Below are 22,654 nucleotides of genomic sequence, written 5' to 3'. Positions count from 1 at the left end.
GTCCAAGGGTTCCCCTTAGAGGTAAGATAGTGGCAAAAAGAGATAATACTAATGCTCTATTTTGCGGTAGTGTGGTCGAGCAGTAGGCTTATCAAAGGAGTAGTGTTAAGCATTTGTTGTGCATACACACAGGCAATAAATGAGGAACACACACTCAAACAATTCCAGGCCAATAGGTTTTTGTTATAGAAAAATATATTTTCTTAGTTTATTTTAAGAACCACAGGTTCAAATTTTACATGTAATACTTCAAATGAAAGGTATTGCAGGTAGGTACTTTAGGAACTTTGAATTAGCAAAATAGCATATACAGTCTTCACATAGCTATTTTAAAACTAGACAGTGCAATTTTCAACAGTTCTTGGGGTGAGTAAGAGTTTGTTAGTTTTTGCAGGTAAGTAAACCACCTAGGGGTTCAGGTTTGGGTCCAAGGTAGCCCACCGTTGGGGGTTCAGAGCAACCCCAAAGTTACCACACCAGCAGCTCAGGGGCCGGTCAGGTGCAGAGGTCAAAGTGGTGCCCAAAACGCATAGGCTTCAATGGATAAGGGGGTGCCCCGGTTCCAGTCTGCCAGCAGGTAAGTACCCGTGTCTTCGGAGGGCAGACCAGGGGGGTTTTGTAGGGCACCGGGGGGGGGGGGGGGGGGGGGGGGGTGGGGACACAAGTCCACACAGAAAGTACACCCTCAGCAGCACGGGAGCGGCCGGGTGCAGTGTGCAAACAAGCATCGGGTTTTCAATAGGAATAAATGGGAGACCAAGGGGTCTCTTCAGCGATTCAGGCAGGCAAGGGGGTGCTCCTCGGGGTCGCCACCACCTGGGCAAGGGAGAGGGCCACCTGGGGGTCGCTCCTGCACTGGAGGTCGGATCCTTCAGGCCCTGGGGGCTGCGGGTGCAGAGTCTTTACCAGGCGTCAGATCTTGGAAGCAGGCAGTCGCGGTCAGGGGGAGCCTCGGGATTCCCTCTGGAGGCGTTGCTGTGGAGGTTTTTCAAGGGTAACCACTAAGGTGCTCTCTGGGTGCACATATTTAAAAAAAATCCATCACAGGAATCAGTGAGTGTTTATTAATACAAGATGTTTGATACTAAACATTCCTATTTTCAGTGAAGCCATCAGGTAGCTGGGGAACTCTTTATTCACCACTGTCCAGCACATGTACTTGCTTCCCTGCCCACTCACTATATTTGAGAATCGGTAAAGACATGGTGGGGGTATATCTGCTCTCGCAGATATGTCCTAACATGTAATAACATGTAATAACATGCACCCTGTCTTAGGGCTGCAAGGATGCCATAGGAGTGAGTTACATATATTACATGCTGCGTTAGGGGAAAACAGCACACAGGCTGGGGAACAACTGTACAGTTTTAGGGAAGGAGATCTGGCACGGGGGACCTGGTTGGCAGAAGCCCAGTGCACTTTTCACTGAAAGTTGCATCAGATACCAGGCAGGTATTGAGGGCGGAGGGGTGACCTTATCAAAAAGGGGCACTTTCCTACAGGGTCATTGTTGCTTTTCCACTAACATGTTTTGGTCTTGATGATGGTCACGTGGACTTAGCATCAACATTTTGGTCTCAAATGTCCTAAGTCATCGACACATGTATCTGTAATGACAGATTCTTCTTTTGATTATGATGAAACAATGTTGATGCATGCCATGATACTTTGTGTTATGTATTTTGTGCACAAATAGATTTGTGTTTATAATTTTGAATACACCTGGTTCTTTAGAATAATTCTTTACACACGTGAATCAGTGGAGGCTGGTGACATTTGAAATTAGAAGGGCGTAAAAGTTGGGTATGCGAGTAAAGCAAGCAAGCTTAATGGACAAAACTAGGGCCCAAGGTGAGTCTTCCTCCAAAGAAAAATTTAAAAAAAGATTAACAAATGGTGCATCTGAAAGCAAATGAATTTAGTGAGAAAGCAAGGTTTATCAAACAGTGGGAACGTATAGTTTTGAAATAAACATTAAAAACTGCCCCATATCTTACTGCATTAATACATTCCACAGTTAATGTGAAAATTGTACAGCGCGACAACTTCAGGCCCCTTTTAATGTGTGTGCTTGCCTAGTGTCTTGCACTGCATGCAGCATCAACTTTGGAAGAAAATGCTCCAACTAGGAAGCATCCACAGCTGCTGACTGCAATAAATCATACATAAATACTTGCAGACAGATCTTTAAATGGGATGAAAAAAGTGGGGGCTCTCTAAAAGGGAACATGTCAAATAAAGTTCTGGGACTCCCATAGCGCCCTGTATTTTGGTCTCTCTCCAAGATGTTATTACATCCAGAAATATAACAACTGACATACATCTAAAACCTGTTAGTACTATTGGTTGGTTTTGTCAATGGTTGTTAGCTGTTTAAGATAAATGAGTAACCATGATTAGGTATAAATAATTAACATTGGAAATGTTTCAATTCTGAAATTGTGAAACTGAATTAAATATTATTGAGGGCTATGGAAGGAGTATGGCCTTCAGTTGGATGCTTTACGTTTGAAATGTATGCCCCTTTTCTCTTCACATCTCATCTATCTGTACATTTTCAACCTCCTCTTTCCTCTTGAGCACTCTTTTCCATCTCCCCGAAACACAATCCCTTGCATCTCCCTTAATTTACCACCCCAAACATACACTCCACGCATTCACATTTAAGCACTTTATTTCATTTTGCTTTTGCCTTCTAAATATTTTGACCTCTATGCACCCTTTCACACACATTTACACACTGCGTTCCATTTGCAACTCTAATACATGACCATAGTTCTGTGTGCTCTGCAGAAAGACCAACCCACTGTCAGGCACTTTGCCCCTCAAACATCTGGCACGAGTCAAAGCATGCAATAGGCAAGAAGTATTACAATGCACAGAAACACAGCATGATGAAACTGCTAACTCTCTCGGGGAATGCAACATTAAGTGAAACAAAAAATAAGAGGAACTAAATGGGTAACACATTTTAACATTCAAAGTTCGTCTATCAATCCATGTTTGTGGCATTAACGTTAAGGACATGGAGATAAGGCCAGTTTTAACATCATACAGCAGATAACTGCCTTTACTGTAAGCACGTATTTCTCCCCATGCGCTTGACTTGGATATTTGGATTCATTTTGCAAGGGAGCAAGAACCCTGCTTGTCTTTTGGAACAGTTTCACAAGGAACAAATACAGCAGCTCTACTTCTAAAGGAGCCAGCAATCTGCAGCCAGGGCCAGGGGTGTCACATGGGGGAGGTTAGCATTACAAGGGGTCTCAGTTCAATAAAAATACCACAAGATTAGCATTATGACACTTACCGCTACCGAAGACAAGACACTAAATCACACGTGCTTACATCCACTCCTACTGCATGTGAGAGGGTCTAAGCCTGTTAATGACAGATTGCTGCCCTCACGCAGAGATAAAGATTCAGACGCCCAAAGTCATGACAATAAAAGCGTCACTGGCCTATAGTGGATACTGCTATAGCCACAATGGAAATGAAGGGCTTTAGAGCAGTCAGCCGTGCGTCACAGTGCAGAAAGTGGACTTACTGACTTGCTTCCGTTTAGTGTTTCAAAGCCAGGCAGCCCGGGACAGACAGCCCAGACTTAAAAGCATTGATTTCTTGAGAGATACAATCATATCTGTAAACAAATCGATCAATTTAATATTTTTTTTTATATGAATTGGAGGGAATTTCAGAGGAGCGCAGCCCCTCAGACCGAAAAGAGAAACCACCAATGATGTGAATATCTTGAATGCAATACGCTTTGTCACTATTTGGGCAAACAATCAGTTGTTGATTTTCAAAAATGTTGACTGCAAACAATTCCCTTGTCAGCCATTTACCCTTTACCAGAGTCTAGAATACAGCACTGGCGCAACATATTTTCTCACAAAAATAAGATAATACTCCCTCTCATGAACAAGTTATCGCAATCTGTATCATACAAGGGGCTGCATAAGCAGCCTCATCTAGAATACCAAAGTGCCCTGCGGGTTCTATTGACCAGTGGAAACTCCTGGGGCACTTTCTGTAATACTCTTCTGGGGCTGCATTGTAGCTAGGTCACACTGTCCCACTCTCTGGCACAGCGCACCCTTCAGCGCTTAACCGGGCACAGATGAGAACAGTGAGTGGTAACACAGTAAATGTTCTGCTCCTAGTACTGGCACGGATTCATATCTGTACTGGGAACAATGCATTAGTGGGGGACGGACCAGCTCCTTGAAGCATCTGATTCATATTTCACAAGAGGCAGCTACCAGCTGCCACTTCAAAGTGGGGTGAGGTGCCTGGCCCACCTGCAGGGAGTTGCCTAGAATGCAAGAGTCCAAGGACTCCATGCACTCCTCACCATAGGTGCCCTCAAGCATGCATTGGCAGTGTGCCACATCATCACTTTACCTCTTGACAGCCCCCGTCTCTCTGCTTATCCTATGGCACTGTAGTGAGGGTTCTCATTTGCATGGTCCTTTGGCTCAACACAAATGAGAGCATACCATACTGGGATTGTGCAGATGCAGCGAAATCTCCAGTAGTACCAAAGACCTATACAAATATTCAATCCCCATATACAAAACAACCCATTATGTGCTTTTTAGAGGTTCAGAGTCGGTTGTCACAATTTCCACATTTGTCTACTTGGTGAAGTTAAAATAGAATAGAATTAGGAATGGATTACCAACTTAATGACTAATTCTATCAGCTTACTTGCATACTGAAAACCACTACTCTAATACATTTCACAATAACTGAATACACACAAGGTTTAGGCTCTACAACTTAGAAAAAAGGACTACGAAAAAAGGAAATGTTTAAGAATATCAAACAGAAAAATGTAAACAAAATTTTACCTTCAAGAAAAGACACGTGAGAAACAGAGGGGCATATTCTTGTTTAGAAGGTACAACAGAAAGCAAGTCAGCTGGAAGTGAAAGGAACAAGTTGAGAAAGAAGCACTAGAAGGATTGTAGCGTCTGGAATCAGAAAGGAGACGTGTAAAATGTTCAGTGACTGATTCCGTAGGACAGGAGTTAGAAAAATAGGTTTAGAAAAAGTAATAAAATAATGGGCTCTGAAGCAAACTTGATTGGAAAGAAGTGTGATCACAAGGTCTCAAGGGGTGGAGGCAAAGGTCATTAGGAGAGGAAGGAAGCAGAGTGAAGTGATAAGGAAGAAGTAAAGTGCTAGTGGCACGTTTTGGGGATTGACATACACCAGGAGGGAAGATAATCATGGTAAGAGAGACTATGAACAGGAGAAAGATGATCTGGCAGATTTTGATGCCAAACCTCACTACAGGGAAGGAGGGGTATTGCTGAGTACTGAATGATGCTGGAGGGCAACAAGAAAATTAATTATAAGGGATCCCCTGTGAGAGATTATAATAGGATGTCTCAGAGTAGATTTTCTATTGTTTTCCTACATTTAGTACTCTTAATTATTGAAAGGACATAATTGGCTCTGAAAGTTAAAAATTCAACTTAAATCAATGAGGCAGATATTTTTTACTTTATTAATGGAACTAGATAGTGTGTGAAATACAAATATATAAATCCTATAGAAACAGAAGCAAGATACTCTCCAGGAGAGGACCTACAGAAGATAATAGAATTATGGTAGCAGCAACAACTGGCTTTGTCCAGGAAAAGGATGGAGCATCATAGTTTGGGGAGGAAACCTTAACAGAGAAATTTGCAGACTCAGAAAATGTCAGGATATATTATCCAAATACTAAAGGATAAGCTAATATTTTGAATGCCCAGGACTTCAAGCGCAAGTTTACAAGTAACTTAATAAAGCTTTAAAACCAGAGTGTACAGGACATCCAATTGCCCAGAGGATTATATTGGTGGATGTACAATGTCACACCTTTTTCATGGTACTTATCAGATCCACAATGATTTTTTTAAGCCTTCAAAAATGAAAAAAATGCTACTTACCAAAAGCATCTTAGCTATGAAGGGTGTATGAGCATAAGCAAGGAACAAATTAAGATGACAGCACATGGAGTCAAAAATATCTACAAAGCCGACTACAATGTACTATTTTGAATGTAATGATGACAATATAATCAATGTTAAATAGAAATCGTTTTTCCTCATTTCAATAGTGCAAACGAGTTCTTGATGTGACATACCTGTGCTGACTGTTCCTCATCCTCACTGTCCGAAGAGCTACTGCTATCGGAGGTTTCAGAAACCTTTGACGAATTCACTTTTTTTCCAGACATGGGAGTCGAGGGTGAGCTCTTCATCGGAGTTACCTTGCTGGATACTATAGTATCATTTTTAGGAGGGGCTGCCTTGGCCCCAAGCACTGCACCCGACACCCCTTTGGATGAGGTCGCTCTAGATGGGGTTTTTGGCTGAATGAAAAGAAGAGATAAATATGAAAGTAATATGAATTATCGAAGTAACACTTTGCCTAAAATATGGAGACTGGGAAGAGACAGATGATCAGAATAATCAGGTAGTACACACGTTAAGGTGGGTTGCAAACCCACCAATACAAATTTTCAAAGGATGAATACAGAATTCCTCAGAAGGATGTAATGACTGAATTGGCAACAACTCTCCAAAAATGAAAACGCAAAAAGGAGGCCACATAAAAAGCTTTAAAGGATATAAAAAAATAAATACATTAAAAAAAATAAAAAAAAACAAGTGCTTCTCTGAAAATCCTTTGTGCCTTCTTCCGGAAAGAACATCCCTTATTTTTCCCATCAAGAGCATTCATTTGTCCTTGAAAATATCTTAAACCCTACGCCTCCACACCATCTGGATCCATTGTGGAACTCCCTGACCGTATGTCACAGTCACCCCCCAAAAGGTGTCGTAACTTGAATCAATACAGTATAAGTCCTCTACTTCTCTATTCACCAGCTGACATTGGTCACCCTCATTATCTTCTGGTAGCCAACCTTTCTTGCACGCCACATTTATTGAATGCAAATGTCATCTTAAGACATTTGTGCCACTCATACATTTGCAAACTAAATTTTAGGCCAAACGTTGGTCCAAGGAATACAGAACTTTCTTGTGAATAATTACTTTATCACGTTCCTCTACCATATTGGAGCTTTTTGCTCGACTATAAAGCCCTATTCTGACCATTATGCACATTTGAAGTATGTTGAACAGAATGTGAGCATACTGTGGAAATTTCAGAGAGAATAGAGATAAATGCTGAATCTAACAAGGGCGAGCAGTTGAATGACCTGTACTGGATGTTTAATGAGTATCTGCTCAGACTCAGTTCACTGATGTGAATTCTATACTGAAATACAATGTACTTAAATACTTTAACCATATAAACAATCTGGTTATTTAGCCAAGTATAAGTTATTCAAGATTGGACATAACTTTTGAGCAACCAATTACCAACAGTGCTGCACTGGTAGAATGCTTATGGTAGCTAGTCCACTAGCAGAAGATCTACTTGTGCTATAACACCTTGGCACTTTAGAAATGATAGGAAAGGCGTCTTTCTGGAGCAATCAGGCAAGAAGGCCTAGTCAAAGCCTGCCCATCTTTAGAGACACTGTGTACTATTCTTTTCATCAGCATAGGCAATTCTTCCAGTTATTAGAGAACCCTGCACAAACGACTCGCTGAACTGTTTGCATACCAAGGGAACAATCTTGAGAACATGCCATTTCACAACCAAGAAGCAGACAAAAAAAACACAGTTTAGAGGGCGTGGCCAACCATCATGGCCATGTGGACGTGATCCAAATGCCCTACAGTTGTAGCCCAAGCCGATGCCATCAACCAGCTATCCCTATAGACTCGGTCTGCTGAGTCAGAAGAGACGAAGCAACTCCCTGAAGCTTCTGAATCTTCCCATATGGTAGCGGAAAACATTTGGGACCTCGGCACAGCTGACAGGAGGCCTATTGCAATATGGCGGAAGTACTGGTCAAGAAGCACAACAGGTGATGGGAGGCCCACAGACAGCACTAGGACCGACACCAGCGAGAGACAAACACAGTACCATGAGCCCAGAGTTGAACAGATGCATACAGTGAAGCTGTTGCGACGGGAACCGACACAGCCTCAGTCAGCAAAAATCAGCAATGGCCCCCAACCAGAAGATTTACTGAAACAAGCACGGGGTGAGGGCACTGGGGACGGCGGCAGCTCGTTATGGAACAGAGATAGCAAACGGGATGTGTAGGAAGTTGGCTCTGTATGTGCTATTTCAAAGTAAGGAATAGCATGCACAGAGTCCAAGGGTTCCCCTTAGAGGTAAGATAGTGGTAAAAATAGATAATACTAATGCTCTATTTTGTGGTAGTGTGGTCGAGCAGTAGGCTTATCCCAGGAGTAGTGTTAAGCATTTGTTGTACATACACATAGACAATAAATGAGGTACACACACTCAGAGACAAATCCAGCCGATAGGTTTTGTTATAGAAAAATATATTTTCTTAGTTTATTTTAAGAACCACAGGTTCAAATTTAACATGTAATATCTTGTTTGAAAGGTATTGCAGGTAAGTACATTAGGAACTTTGAATCGTTTCAATTGCATGTATACTTTTCAAGTTATTCACAAATAGCTACTTTAAAAGTGGACACTTAGTGCAATTTTCACAGTTCCTGGGGGAGGTAAGTTTTTGTTAGTTTTACCAGGTAAGTAAGACACTTACAGGGTTCAGTTCTTGGTCCAAGGTAGCCCACCGTTGGGGGTTCAGAGCAACCCCAAAGTTACCACACCAGCAGCTCAGGGCCGGTCAGGTGCAGAGTTCAAAGTGGTGCCCAAAACGCATAGGCTATAATGGAGAGAAGGGGGTGCCCCGGTTCCGGTCTGCTTGCAGGTAAGTACCCGCGTCTTCGGAGGGCAGACCAGGGGGGTTTTGTAGGGCACCGGGGGGGACACAAGCCCACACAGAAATTTCACCCTCAGCGGCGCGGGGGCGGCCGGGTGCAGTGTTAGAACAAGCGTCGGGTTCGCAATGTAAGTCAATGAGAGATCACGGGATCTCTTCAGCGCTGCAGGCAGGCAAGGGGGGGCTTCCTCTGGGAAACCTCCACTTGGGCAAGGGAGAGGGACTCCTGGGGGTCACTTCTGCAGTGAAAGTCCGGTCCTTCAGGTCCTGGGGGCTGCGGGTGCAGGGTCTTTTCCAGGCGTCGGGACTTAGGTTTCAGAGAGTCGCGGTCAGGGGAAGCCTCGGGATTCCCTCTGCAGGCGGCGCTGTGGGGGCTCAGGGGGGACAGGTTTTGGTACTCACAGTCGTAGAGTAGTCCGGGGGTCCTCCCTGAGGTGTTGGTTCTCCACCAGCCGAGTCGGGGTCGCCGGGTGCAGTGTTGCAAGTCTCACGCTTCTTGCGGGGAGTTGCAGGGTTCTTTAAAGCTGCTTCTTGAAACAAAGTTGCAGTCTTTTTGGAGCAGCTCCGCTGTCCTCAGGAGTTTCTTGTCGTCGTCGAAGCAGGGCAGTCCTCAGAGGATTCAGAGGTCGCTGGTCCCTTTGGAAGGCGTCGCTGGAGCAGAGTTCTTTGGAAGGCAGGAGACAGGCCGGTGAGTTTCTGGAGCCAAGGCAGTTGTTGTCTTCTGGTCTTCCTCTGCAGGGGTTTTCAGCTGGGCAGTCCTCCTTCTTGTTGTTGCAGGAATCTAATTTTCTAGGGTTCAGGGTAGCCCTTAAATACTAGATTTAAGGGCGTGTTTAGGTCTGGGGGGTTAGTAGCCAATGGCTACTAGCCCTGAGGGTGGGTACACCCTCTTTGTGCCCCCTCCCAAGGGGAGGGGGTCACAATCCTAACCCTATTGGGGGAATCCTCGATCTGCAAGATGGAGGATTTCTAAAAGTTAGAGTCACCTCAGCTCAGGACACCTTAGGGGCTGTCCTGACTGGCCAGTGACTCCTCCTTGTTATTCTCATTATTTTCTCCGGCCTTGCCGCCAAAAGTGGGGGCCGGGGCCGGAGGGGGCGGGCAACTCCACTAGCTGGAGTGTCCTGCGGTGCTGTGACAAAGGGGGGAGCCTTTGAGGCTCACCGCCAGGTGTTACAGCTCCTGCCTGGGGGAGGTGTTAGCATCTCCACCCAGTGCAGGCTTTGTTACTGGCCTCAGAGTGACAAAGGCACTCTCCCCATGGGGCCAGCAACATGTCTCTAGTGTGGCAGGCTGCTGGAACTAGTCAGCCTACACAGATAGTCTGTTAAGTTTCAGGGGGCACCTCTAAGGTGCCATCTGGGGTGTATTTTGCAATAAAATGTACACTGGCATCAGAGTGCATTTATTGTGCTGAGAAGTTTGATACCAAACTTCCCAGTTTTCAGTGTAGCCATTATGGTGCTGTGGAGTTCGTGTAAAACAGACTCCCAGACCATATACTCTTATGGCTACCCTGCACTTAAAATGTCTAAGGTTTTGCTTAGACACTGTAGGGGTACAGTGCTCATGCACTGGTACCCTCACCTATGGTATAGTGCACCCTGCCTTAGGGCTGTAAGGCCTGCTAGAGGGGTGTCTTACCTATACTGCATAGGCAGTGAGAGGCTGGCATGGCACCCTGAGGGGAGTGCCATGTCGACTTACTCGTTTTGTCCTCACTAGCACACACAAGCTGGCAAGCAGTGTGTCTGTGCTGAGTGAGAGGTCTCCAGGGTGGCATAAGACATGCTGCAGCCCTTAGAGACCTTCCTTGGCATCAGGGCCCTTGGTACTAGAAGTACCAGTTACAAGGGACTTATCTGGATGCCAGGGTCTGCCAATTGTGGATACAAAAGTACAGGTTAGGGAAAGAACACTGGTGCTGGGGCCTGGTTAGCAGGCCTCAGCACACTTTCAATTGTAAACATAGCATCAGCAAAGGCAAAAAGTCAGGGGGCAACCATGCCAAGGAGGCATTTCCTTACACAACCCCCCCCCCCCAAACGAAAGAGGATGAGACTAACCTTTCCCAAGAGAGTCTTCATTTTCTAAGTGGAAGAACCTGGAAAGGCCATCTGCATTGGCATGGGCAGTCCCAGGTCTGTGTTCCACTATAAAGTCCATTCCCTGTAGGGAGATGGACCACCTCAACAGTTTAGGATTTTCACCTTTCATTTGCATCAGCCATTTGAGAGGTCTGTGGTCAGTTTGAACTAGGAAGCGAGTCCCAAAGAGGTATGGTCTCAGCTTCTTCAGGGACCAAACCACAGCAAAGGCCTCCCTCTCAATGGCACTCCAACGCTGCTCCCTGGGGAGTAACCTCCTGCTAATGAAAGCAACAGGCTGGTCAAGGCCATCATCATTTGTTTGGGACAAAACTGCCCCTATCCCATGTTCAGAGGCATCTGTCTGCACAATGAACTGCTTAGAATAATCTGGAGCTTTTAGAACTGGTGCTGAGCACATTGCTTGTTTCAGGGTGTCAAAGGCCTGTTGGCATTCCACAGTCCAGTTCACTTTCTTGGGCATTTTCTTGGAGGTGAGTTCAGTGAGGGCTGTCACAATGGATCCATATCCCTTCACAAACCTCCTGTAATACCCAGTCAAGCCAAGGAATGCCCTGACTTGAGTCTGGGTTTTTGGAGCTACCCAGTCCAGAATAGTCTGGATCTTGGGTTGGAGTGGCTGAACTTGGCCTCCGCCTACAAGGTGGCCCAAGTAAACCACAGTTCCCTGCCCTATCTGGCATTTGGATGCCTTGATAGAGAGGCCTGCAGATTGCATAGCCTTCAAAACCTTCTTCAGGTGGACCAGGTGATCCTGCCAGGTGGAGCTAAAGACAGCAATATCATCAAGATAAGCTGTGCTAAAGGACTCCAAGCCAGCAAGGACTTGATTCACCAACCTTTGGAAGGTGGCAGGGGCATTCTTTAAACCAAAGGGCATAACAGTAAACTGATAATGCCCATCAGGTGTGGAGAATGCTGTTTTCTCTTTTGCTCCAGGTGCCATTTTTATTTGCCAGTACCCTGCTGTCAAGTCAAAGGTACTTAAGAATTTGGCAGCACCTAATTTGTCTATGAGCTCATCAGCTCTAGGAATTGGATGAGCATCTGTCTTGGTGACAGAGTTGAGCCCTCTGTAGTCCACACAAAACCTCATCTCTTTCTTTCCATCTTTGGTGTGAGGTTTGGGGACTAAGACCACTGGGCTAGCCCAGGGGCTGTCAGAGCGCTCAATTACTCCCAATTCCAGCATCTTGTGGACTTCCACCTTGATGCTTTCCTTAACATGGTCAGACTGTCTAAAGATTTTGTTTTTGACAGGCATGCTGTCTCCTGTGTCCACATCATGGGTACACAGGTGTGTCTGACCAGGGGTTAAGGAGAAGAGTTCAGGAAACTGTTGTAGGACTCTCCTACAATCAGCTTGCTGTTGGCCAGAGAGGGTGTCTGAGTAGATCACTCCATCAACTGAGCCATCTTTAGGGTCTGATGATAGAAGATCAGGGAGAGGTTCACTCTCTGCCTCCTGATCCTCATCTGTTACCATCAACAGATTCACATCAGCCCTGTCATGGAAGAGCTTAAGGCGGTTCACATGGATCACCCTCTTGGGGCTCCTGCTTGTGCCCAGGTCCACCAGGTAGGTGACCTGACTCTTCCTTTCTAGCACTGGGTAAGGGCCACTCCATTTGTCCTGGAGTGCCCTGGGAGCCACAGGCTCCAGAACCCAGACTTTCTGTCCTGGTTGGAACTCAACCAGTGCAGCCTTTTGGTCATACCAAAACTTCTGGAGCTGTTGGCTGGCCTCAAGGTTTTTGGTTGCCTTTTCCATGTACTCTGCCATTTTAGAGCGAAGGCCAAGTACATAGTCCACTATGTCTTGTTTAGGCTCATGAAGAGGTCTCTCCCAGCCTTCTTTAACAAGAGCAAGTGGTCCCCTTACAGGGTGGCCAAACAGAAGTTCAAAGGGTGAGAATCCTACTCCCTTCTGTGGCACCTCTCTGTAAGCAAAAAGCAGACATGGCAAGAGGACATCCCATCTCCTTTTGAGTTTTTCTGGGAGCCCCATGATCATGCCTTTTAATGTCTTGTTGAATCTCTCAACTAAGCCATTAGTTTGTGGATGGTATGGTGTAGTGAATTTGTAAGTCACTCCACACTCATTCCACATGTGTTTTAGGTATGCTGACATGAAGTTGGTACCTCTGTCAGACACCACCTCCTTAGAGAAACCCACTCTGGTAAAGATACCAATGAGGGCCTTGGCTACTGCAGGGGCAGTAGTCGACCTAAGGGGAATAGCTTCAGGATACCTAGTAGCATGATCCACTACTACTAGGATGTACATATTTCCTGAGGCTGTGGGAGGTTCCAGTGGACCAACTATGTCCACACCCACTCTTTCAAAGGGGACCCCCACCACTGGAAGTGGAATGAGGGGGGCCTTTGGGTGCCCACCTGTCTTACCACTGGATTGACAGGTGGGGCAGGAGAGGCAAAACTCCTTAACCTTCTGGGACATATTGGGCCAGTAGAAGTGGTTGACTAACCTCTCCCACGTCTTGGTTTGTCCCAAATGCCCAGCAAGGGGAATATCATGGGCTAAGGTCAGAATAAACTCTCTGAACGACTGAGGCACTACCACTCTCCTAGTGGCACCAGGTTTGGGGTCTCTGGCCTCAGTGTACAGGAGTCCATCTTCCCAATAGACCCTATGTGTTCCATTTTTCTTGCCCTTGGACTCTTCAGCAGCTTGCTGCCTAAGGCCTTCAAGAGAGGGACAGGTTTCTTGTCCCTTACACAGCTCCTCCCTTGAGGGTCCCCCTGGGCCTAAGAGCTCAACCTGATAAGGTTCAAGCTCCAAAGGCTCAGTTCCCTCAGAGGGCAGAACTTCTTCCTGAGAAGAGAGGTTCTCTTTTTCTGACTGTGTTGCAGTTGGTCTCCCAACTGACTTTCCTTTTCTCTTGGTAGGCTGGGCCATTTTTCCAGACTCCAGCTCTACTTTTTCACCCTGTACCTTGCATTGTGCCCTTGTTTTTACACACACCAGTTCAGGGATACCCAGCATGGCTGCATGGGTTTTTAGTTCTACCTCAGCCCATGCTGAGGACTCCAGGTCATTTCCAAGCAGACAGTCTACTGGGATGTTTGAGGAGACCACCACCTGTTTCAGGCCATTGACCCCTCCCCATTCTAAAGTTACCATTGCCATGGGATGTGCTTTAGTCTGATTGTCAGCATTGGTGACTGTATAGGTTTTTCCAGTCAGGTATTGGCCAGGGGAAACCAGTTTCTCTGTCACCATGGTGACACTGGCACCTGTATCGCTCAGGCCCTCTACACTTGTCCCATTAATAAAGAACTGCTGCCTGTATTTTTGCATGTTATGAGGCCAGGCAGCTAGTGTGGCTAAATCCACCCCACCCTCCGAGACTAGAGTAGCTTCAGTGTGGACCCTGATTTGCTCTGGGCACACTGTTGATCCCACTTGGAGACTAGCCATTCCAGTGTTACCTGGATTGGAGTTTGGAGTGGAACTTTTCTTGGGACAGGCCTTGTCTCCAGTTTGGTGTCCAGACTGACTACAGTTTCGACACCAGGCCTTTTTGGGATCAAAGTTTTTAGCCTTGTACCCAGGATTGTTTTGTGAAGAGGCTCTGGGCCCACCCTCCTGTGCAGGGTTTTTGGGGGCCTGTAGAAGACTCTTTACTATTTTTATTTTTGGCTGTCTCACCACCTTTCCCCTGGGGAGGTTTTGTGACCCCTTTCTTTTGGTCACCCCCTGTGGAAGTTTTGGACACCCTAGTCTTGACCCAATGGTCCGCCTTCTTTCACAATTCTTGGGGAGAAATTGGTCCCAGGTGTACCAGATGCTGATGCAGTTTATCATTGAAACAATTACTTAACAGTTGTTCTTTCACAAATAAATTGTACAGCCCATCATAATTACACCACTTACACCACTGCCTTGAATCCAACCATCTAGTGTTTTTACTGAGTAGTCTACAAAGTCAACCCAGGTCTGGCTCGAGGATTTTTGAGCCCCCCTGAATCTAATCCTATACTCCTCAGTGGAGAATCCAAAGCCCTCAATCAGGGTACCCTTCATGAGGTCATAAGATTCTGCATCTTTTCCAGAGAGTGTGAGGAGTCTATCCCTACACTTTCCTGTGAACATTTCCCAAAGGAGAGCACCCCAGTGAGATTTGTTCACTTTTCTGGTTACACAAGCCCTCTCAAAAGCTGTGAACCATTTGGTGATGTCATCACCATCTTCATATTTAGTTACAATCCCTTTGGGGATTTTCAACATGTCAGGAGAATCTCTGACCCTATTTATGTTGCTGCCACCATTGATGGGTCCTAGGCCCATCTCTTGTCTTTCCCTCTCTATGGCTAGGATCTGTCTTTCCAAAGCCAATCTTTTGGCCATCCTGGCTAACTGGATGTCCTCTTCACTGGAGTTATCCTCAGTGATTTCAGAGTTGTTGGTCCCTCCTGTGAGGGAACCTGCATCTCTGACTATTATTTGTGGAGTCAGGGCTTGAGAAGCCCTGCTCTCCTTAAGTAGGACTGGAGGGGGGGAATTTCCCTCCAAGTCACTATCTTCATCCTCTGAGTTGCCATCCTCAGAGGGGTTGGCCTTTTCAAACTCTGCCAAAAGCTCCTGGAGCTGTACTTTGGTAGGTTTGGGGCCCATTGCTATTTTCTTTAGTTTACAGAGTGACCTTAGCTCTCTCATCTGTAGATGGAGGTAAGGTGTGGTGTCGAGTTCCACCACAGTCACATCTGTGCTAGACATTTTGCTTCTAAAAGTTGGAATACTTTTTAAGAATCTAAAACTGGTTCTAGAATCTAATTCAAACTTTTACAAACTTTTAAACTCTAAAAGAAATGCTAAACAGGATCTAACACAAGGCCCTAGCAGGTCTTTTAAAAATTTAGAAAACTTTTCAAATTGCAAAAATCAATTTCTAATGACAATTTTGGAATTTGTCGTGTGATCAGGTATTGGCTGAGTAGTCCAGCAAATGCAAAGTCTTGTACCCCACCGCTGATCCACCAATGTAGGAAGTTGGCTCTGTATGTGCTATTTCAAAGTAAGGAATAGCATGCACAGAGTCCAAGGGTTCCCCTTAGAGGTAAGATAGTGGTAAAAATAGATAATACTAATGCTCTATTTTGTGGTAGTGTGGTCGAGCAGTAGGCTTATCCCAGGAGTAGTGTTAAGCATTTGTTGTACATACACATAGACAATAAATGAGGTACACACACTCAGAGACAAATCCAGCCAATAGGTTTCGTTATAGAAAAATATCTTTTTTTAGTTTATTTTAAGAACCACAGGTTCAAATTTAACATGTAATATCTTGTTTGAAAGGTATTGCAGGTAAGTACATTAGGAACTTTGAATCGTTTCAATTGCATGTATACTTTTCAAGTTATTCACAAATAGCTACTTTAAAAGTGGACACTTAGTGCAATTTTCACAGTTCCTGGGGGAGGTAAGTTTTTGTTAGTTTTACCAGGTAAGTAAGACACTTACAGGGTTCAGTTCTTGGTCCAAGGTAGCCCACTGTTGGGGGTTCAGAGCAACCCCAAAGTTACCACACCAGCAGCTCAGGGCCGGTCAGGTGCAGAGTTCAAAGTGGTGCCCAAAACGCATAGGCTATAATGGAGAGAAGGGGGTGCCCCGGTTCCGGTCTGCTTGCAGGTAAGTACCCGCGTCTTCGGAGGGCAGACCAGGGGGGTTTTGTAGGGCACCGGGGGGGACACAAGCCCACACAGAAATTTCACCCTCAGCGGCGCGGGGGCGGCCGGGTGCAGTGTTCGAACAAGCGTCGGGTTCGCAATGTAAGTCAATGAGAGATCACGGGATCTCTTCAGCGCTGCAGGCAGGCAAGGGGGGGCTTCCTCGGGGAAACCTCCACTTGGGCAAGGGAGAGGGACTCCTGGGAGTCACTTCTGCAGTGAAAGTCCGGTCCTTCAGGTCCTGGGGGCTGCGGGTGCAGGGTCTTTTCCAGGCGTCGGGACTTAGGTTTCAGAGAGTCGCGGTCAGGGGAAGCCTCGGGATTCCCTCTGCAGGCGGCGCTGTGGGGGCTCAGGGGGGACAGGTTTTGGTACTCACAGTCGTAGAGTAGTCCGGGGGTCCTCCCTGAGGTGTTGGTTCTCCACCAGCCGAGTCGGGGTCGCCGGGTGCAGTGTTGCAAGTCTCACGCTTCTTGCGGGGAGTTGCAGGGTTCTTTAAAGCTGCTTCTTGAAACAAAGTTGCAGTCTTTTTGGAGCAGCTCCGCTGTCCTCGGGAGTTTCTTGTCGTCGTCGAAGCAGGGCAGTCCTCAGAGGATTCAGAGGTCGCTGGTCCCTTTGGAAGGCGTCGCTGGAGCAGAGTTCTTTGGAAGGCAGGAGACAGGCCGGTGAGTTTCTGGAGCCAAGGCAGTTGTTGTCTTCTGGTCTTCCTCTGCAGGGGTTTTCAGCTGGGCAGTCCTTCTTGTTGTTGCAGGAATCTAATTTTCTAGGGTTCAGGGTAGCCCTTAAATACTAGATTTAAGGGCGTGTTTAGGTCTGGGGGGTTAGTAGCCAATGGCTACTAGCCCTGAGGGTGGGTACACCCTCTTTGTGCCCCCTCCCAAGGGGAGGGGGTCACAATCCTAACCCTATTGGGGGAATCCTCCATCTGCAAGATGGAGGATTTCTAAAAGTTAGAGTCACCTCAGCTCAGGACACCTTAGGAGCTGTCCTGACTGGCCAGTGACTCCTCCTTGTTATTCTCATTATTTTCTCCGGCCTTGCCGCCAAAAGTGGGGGCCGGGGCCGGAGGGGGCGGGCAACTCCACTAGCTGGAGTGTCCTGCGGTGCTGTGACAAAGGGGGGAGCCTTTGAGGCTCACCGCCAGGTGTTACAGCTCCTGCCTGGGGGAGGTGTTAGCATCTCCACCCAGTGCAGGCTTTGTTACTGGCCTCAGAGTGACAAAGGCACTCTCCCCATGGGGCCAGCAACATGTCTCTAGTGTGGCAGGCTGCTGGAACTAGTCAGCCTACACAGATAGTCGGTTAAGTTTCAGGGGGCACCTCTAAGGTGCCCTCTGGGGTGTATTTTGCAATAAAATGTACACTGGCATCAGTGTGCATTTATTGTGCTGAGAAGTTTGATACCAAACTTCCCAGTTTTCAGTGTAGCCATTATGGTGCTGTGGAGTTCGTGTAAAACAGACTCCCAGACCATATACTCTTATGGCTACCCTGCACTTACAATGTCTAAGGTTTTGCTTAGACACTGTAGGGGTACAGTGCTCATGCACTGGTACCCTCACCTATGGTATAGTGCACCCTGCCTTAGGGCTGTAAGGCCTGCTAGAGGGGTGTCTTACCTATACTGCATAGGCAGTGAGAGGCTGGCATGGGACCCTGAGGGGAGTGCCATGTCGACTTACTCGTTTTGTCCTCACTAGCACACACAAGCTGGCAAGCAGTGTGTCTGTGCTGAGTGAGAGGTCTCCAGGGTGGCATAAGACATGCTGCAGCCCTTAGAGACCTTCCTTGGCATCAGGGCCCTTGGTACTAGAAGTACCAGTTACAAGGGACTTATCTGGATGCCAGGGTGTGCCAATTGTGGATACAAAAGTACAGGTTAGGGAAAGAACACTGGTGCTGGGGCCTGGTTAGCAGGCATCAGCACACTTTCAATTGTAAACATAGCATCAGCAAAGGCAAAAAGTCAGGGGGCAACCATGCCAAGGAGGCATTTCCTTACAGGATGGCCATGCCGGACCTTAATATGGCATCTACTGCAATCCGGCCCGCTAAGAATGTACGAACAGGCTCTGAGGCTTTGATTACATACCAGCGGGAACTGAATATTACTGCTACCTCACTTGGTGGACCTCCATAGACTGGTGATTTGCTACCAAATTCACACACCCTGCAGAGTCAATAACCTGCAAAAGGCACCCATAACGCTTACCTGGTCTGCTCAGCGTTGGGAGGGAGTGGTAGGAAGATCTTGTGAAACGGGAAAAATAAATACCCCCACCTCACACAGGCCTCTTATTTTGGGCTCTCTGTTACCAAGACTCTGGGCCTACCTGACACAGGCTACTTAATGTGCACTCATATGACCCAGGAGGGGCCACAACAGCAACACTATATACCGCCACAGATGTTCCAAAGTAACCGGGCGCCTCAGTACTTCACCCTCTAAGAGTTGAGACCAATCAGCCGAGAGTCCTCGGTAGAAGTCAATATGGCCCTTACTAAGGAAGAGCTCCCCTCCTTACTACATGATTTCCATAATCAAACTAAGGAAGGACCTCAAAGCCGATACTGCTGCCTCCTTTGACTTATTGAAGACTGAAATTAACTCCTGACTGAATTCCCTCAGGCAGATGTCGACTATCTGGCAAAGCACTGTAGACTTGGAAACAAAACACCAGGACATGGGACGCAGACTTCAGCCAATAGAGCGAGCTAGCTTCAGAAAGCCTCCCATCACAATTACAACTGACAATACTTTATCGTGAAGACTTGGAAAACCGGTCTTGGAGAGACAACATTCAGGTGAGAGGCCTGGAAGAGGGAGTGGAGGGCCCCGACCTGGTGGCCTTCATAATTGGTATGTTATGACATTTTAGGCAGCGGCAAAAGACCCAGGGACTTACTAGCCTAATTATATTCTTCTAAAACTAAAGAAATGATCCTCAGAGCAGCACAGAATGACAAAATCTCTTTTCAGGGGACTACTTGCTCCTTATAGAGTGATATTGCTCCAGCTACCTTAGCGCGAGGTATGCAGTTCAAACCAGTAAAGGAAGTTCTATACAAGGACCGAACTAAATACCAGTGGACGTTACCTTTGGTATTGCCCTTGAGGTGCATAATAAGCAACAACACTGCACGACCCTTAAGGAGGCTGCTTCTTTGCTGGGCCTTGCAAGGACAGAATATAAGACGCCAAGCGGCACTACTGAAAGATCAGGGAAGGGCTCAGATAATAGACCCTTGGCAGGAGGATGGCACTTTCAGAAAAAGGTACAGCATTACAGCAAAAGCTGACCGGTCCTTAATGTTTTCTAGAATTCTTACCAGTTATCTGAATCTCGGATGCCTTCATCGTGCTGGCACTGACTGCTCTGGATACCCTATTCAATGTATCTCTGCACCTACCAACTGAGTACTCCAAGACCAGTAAGAGGTCCCTCCACTGAGGAAGCTAGCTTTTTCTCACCTCCTAAGCCTCTTGGCTCCCTCCCCTCCCCACAATGCTTCATGAACTGTCTCGACTATACCATGCCATCAGCTGCTCACTTTGAAGAACCTACATTTACCTGTGGGGCGTAGTGGCAGATATGAGCTCAGTACGCCCAATTTCTTTGGTGTTCAAATGGACCTAGAAGTCCATATGGAGCTTTTGGTCCCCACTTATGTTTGTTTCTTTATATTCAATTGTATTGTGTTTATTGGATGGTCACATGTTTCCGGGTCAGGGAGGGTCTTGGGTAGTGAGCAGAATGGGGGGCGATGGGGACTGGGGGGGATTCAGAATGACTGCACAGATGGCACTCCAAAGTGGTGTATTATTGCACTATCCCATTCTTGGTCCAGACATGGTACTTAACACTAACATTTAATGTAAAGGGGCTGAACTCCCCCACAAAACGTCACCCAAGTTGAAAATGCATACTGGACAGATAACCTAATATCATAGCCTCCAGGAAACTCACCTCAAACGCAAGGACAACCACAGACGCAGACACAGAATGTATGCCCTGATATTTAAATCATGATCTCACTCAACACAATGGAGTAGCACTCCTTTTCCACACCTCAGTGAAATTTCAGGTCACTGGTACCAAATCGGATTGGGAAGGACAGATGGTCAAGGGGTTTTTAGAAGGCCGTATGTGCACTACTGCTAAGATTTATACTTCCCAAGCTCTGGCTAAACAGACTTTCTGCTCTCTTTCCTTTCCTTTTAGTGGGGGAAGGGGGGCAGAATTTGCGGATAGAAACATTATCCTATTGGGAGATTTCAATCTGGTATGGGATGTAGCCTTAGAGAGCACCCACCCATATAGGACACACGCCAATGGATTCTCAAAAAAAAAAAAAAAAAAAGTTAAACTATTAGACAACTAGGCCTGCTCAATGCATGGAGGGAGCTCCCCCCTACCACACAAGACTACACTTTCTTTTCCCACTCCCACCATACCTATTCTAGAATCAACGACTTTATTAGCCAACTCCTACGGTATGCCATCATGCAGGGTACTATTCATCCTATAGCCATCTCCGATCATGTGCCAGCAGAAGTAGTGATGGCTTGGCACACCAAGTTGGAGATCTCGTAGATGTTTCCCCCCCCGCCCCCCCAAATGTTCTGACACACTATCGCTTCTCTCAAGATGAATTGCGCAAAATAATCAGGGAATTCTTCCTGCTAAATAAACCTCAAAATACCTCCCAAACCGGGATGCATTCAAAGCAGTCATCCATGGCTAATGCATATCTCTAATGTCTACCTTGACACTCCACTAAACCAGGTAACGCCTGGCATTAGAAGCCGATCCTCACCAGACAGGAGACAAGATTGCGTCTACCCTTCCCCTCCAGTGGAAGGTCATGGCACAGAGTAAAATTTAGAGCAATATATACCAATAGGGCTGAATTGGCATTGCTTCGCCTGAAAAAGCAAACTTATGACCAGTGCAACAAGGTAGGCACCTATCTAGCAAAGCAATTGAGGATCAAATAAGAAAAGGCATACACAAGTCACATTCGAGATAACACCAGGACAGTACTCTCTACTGAGGAGCAAAAAGCTGATGCTTTATATAAAAAATAAAAAAGTAAATAAAAAAAAAACACAAAACCTCTAAACACCTATGCTGCTGATCCCATTGATCTGGATTAACAACTGGCACACCTGGATGACGTAGTTGTACCCCAGTTCCCCCCCGGACCTTCATTATACTTTGAACAGTCCTGTAACTTGGTAGAAGTCCAAAATGCCATAAATACCCTTAAACTTCAAAAAATCCCCTGGTCCTGATAGTCTTAATGCACACTTGTATAGAAACTTTAGCTCTGATCCCTTATTTGATGGATCTCTGTAACTATATTGTGGACTCCCAAGCGGTCACTCCTACAATGGTGGGAAGCTTTAATTGCAATTACACCCAAACCGAGGAAAGACCCACAACTCTGCATCCCTAGCAGCTTATTGCTCTACTTAATATTGATGCCAAATTATACACAAAAATATTGGCCACTAGCTTCACGATAAACAGACCAGATACACATTTAATCGAGAAGGCTATAAAAAAAAGAATATTCCAATACTTTTGGAGCTGGACACCAAAAAAAGCCTTCAGCCGTGTGGACTGGGCATTACTTTTCCACACATTATGCAAGTTTGGGGATCGTTTTAAAAGACTGGTACAAGCTAACTATGTTGCCCCCTGCTCTAGAGTGACGGTGAACAGAGTATCCTCAAACTACTTCCAGCTTTTCCAGGGCACCAGACAGGGATGCCCTTTGTCCCCGTTACTCTTTGCCCTCAGTATAAAACAGCTAATAGCGAAGCCACGGGCCAAGCCCTCCATCCAGGGCCCTACCTTTGGATCCACCGAACACAAGATTTAATTGTTCGCTGATGACCTCGTAATACCTCTCACCGCCCCAAGAACATCACTCCCAGCATCACAGACAGAGCTCCAACTTTTTGAATCCGTGGCAGAGTTCTGACTTAATCTTAATAAATACTTTATACTTAACCTAAC

At 46.2% G+C, this 22,654-nt stretch overlaps 1 protein-coding gene across 9 annotated transcripts in view; it reads right to left on the bottom strand.

The window, feature by feature from the left end:
• The window catches only part of TCOF1 (treacle ribosome biogenesis factor 1), a 437,876-nt gene that overhangs the window by 342,028 nt on the left and 73,194 nt on the right, over positions 1-22,654 (bottom strand). For 8 of the 9 annotated variants that reach the window (XM_069199543.1, XM_069199548.1, XM_069199544.1 and 5 more), the window contains exon 7: positions 6,140-6,367. The exons of the other annotated variant lie outside the window; for it this stretch is intronic. In XM_069199543.1, coding sequence (XP_069055644.1) covers positions 6,140-6,367 — 228 coding nt within the window. The remainder of the gene's footprint in view (positions 1-6,139; positions 6,368-22,654) is intronic. 9 annotated transcript variants of the gene reach the window in all.

Source organism: Pleurodeles waltl, chromosome 7, assembly GCF_031143425.1.
Source record: "Pleurodeles waltl isolate 20211129_DDA chromosome 7, aPleWal1.hap1.20221129, whole genome shotgun sequence".
Taxonomy (NCBI): domain Eukaryota; kingdom Metazoa; phylum Chordata; class Amphibia; order Caudata; family Salamandridae; genus Pleurodeles; species Pleurodeles waltl.
Note: the sequence above shows the minus strand (reverse complement) of the source record. Positions and strands in the feature narration are given on the sequence as shown.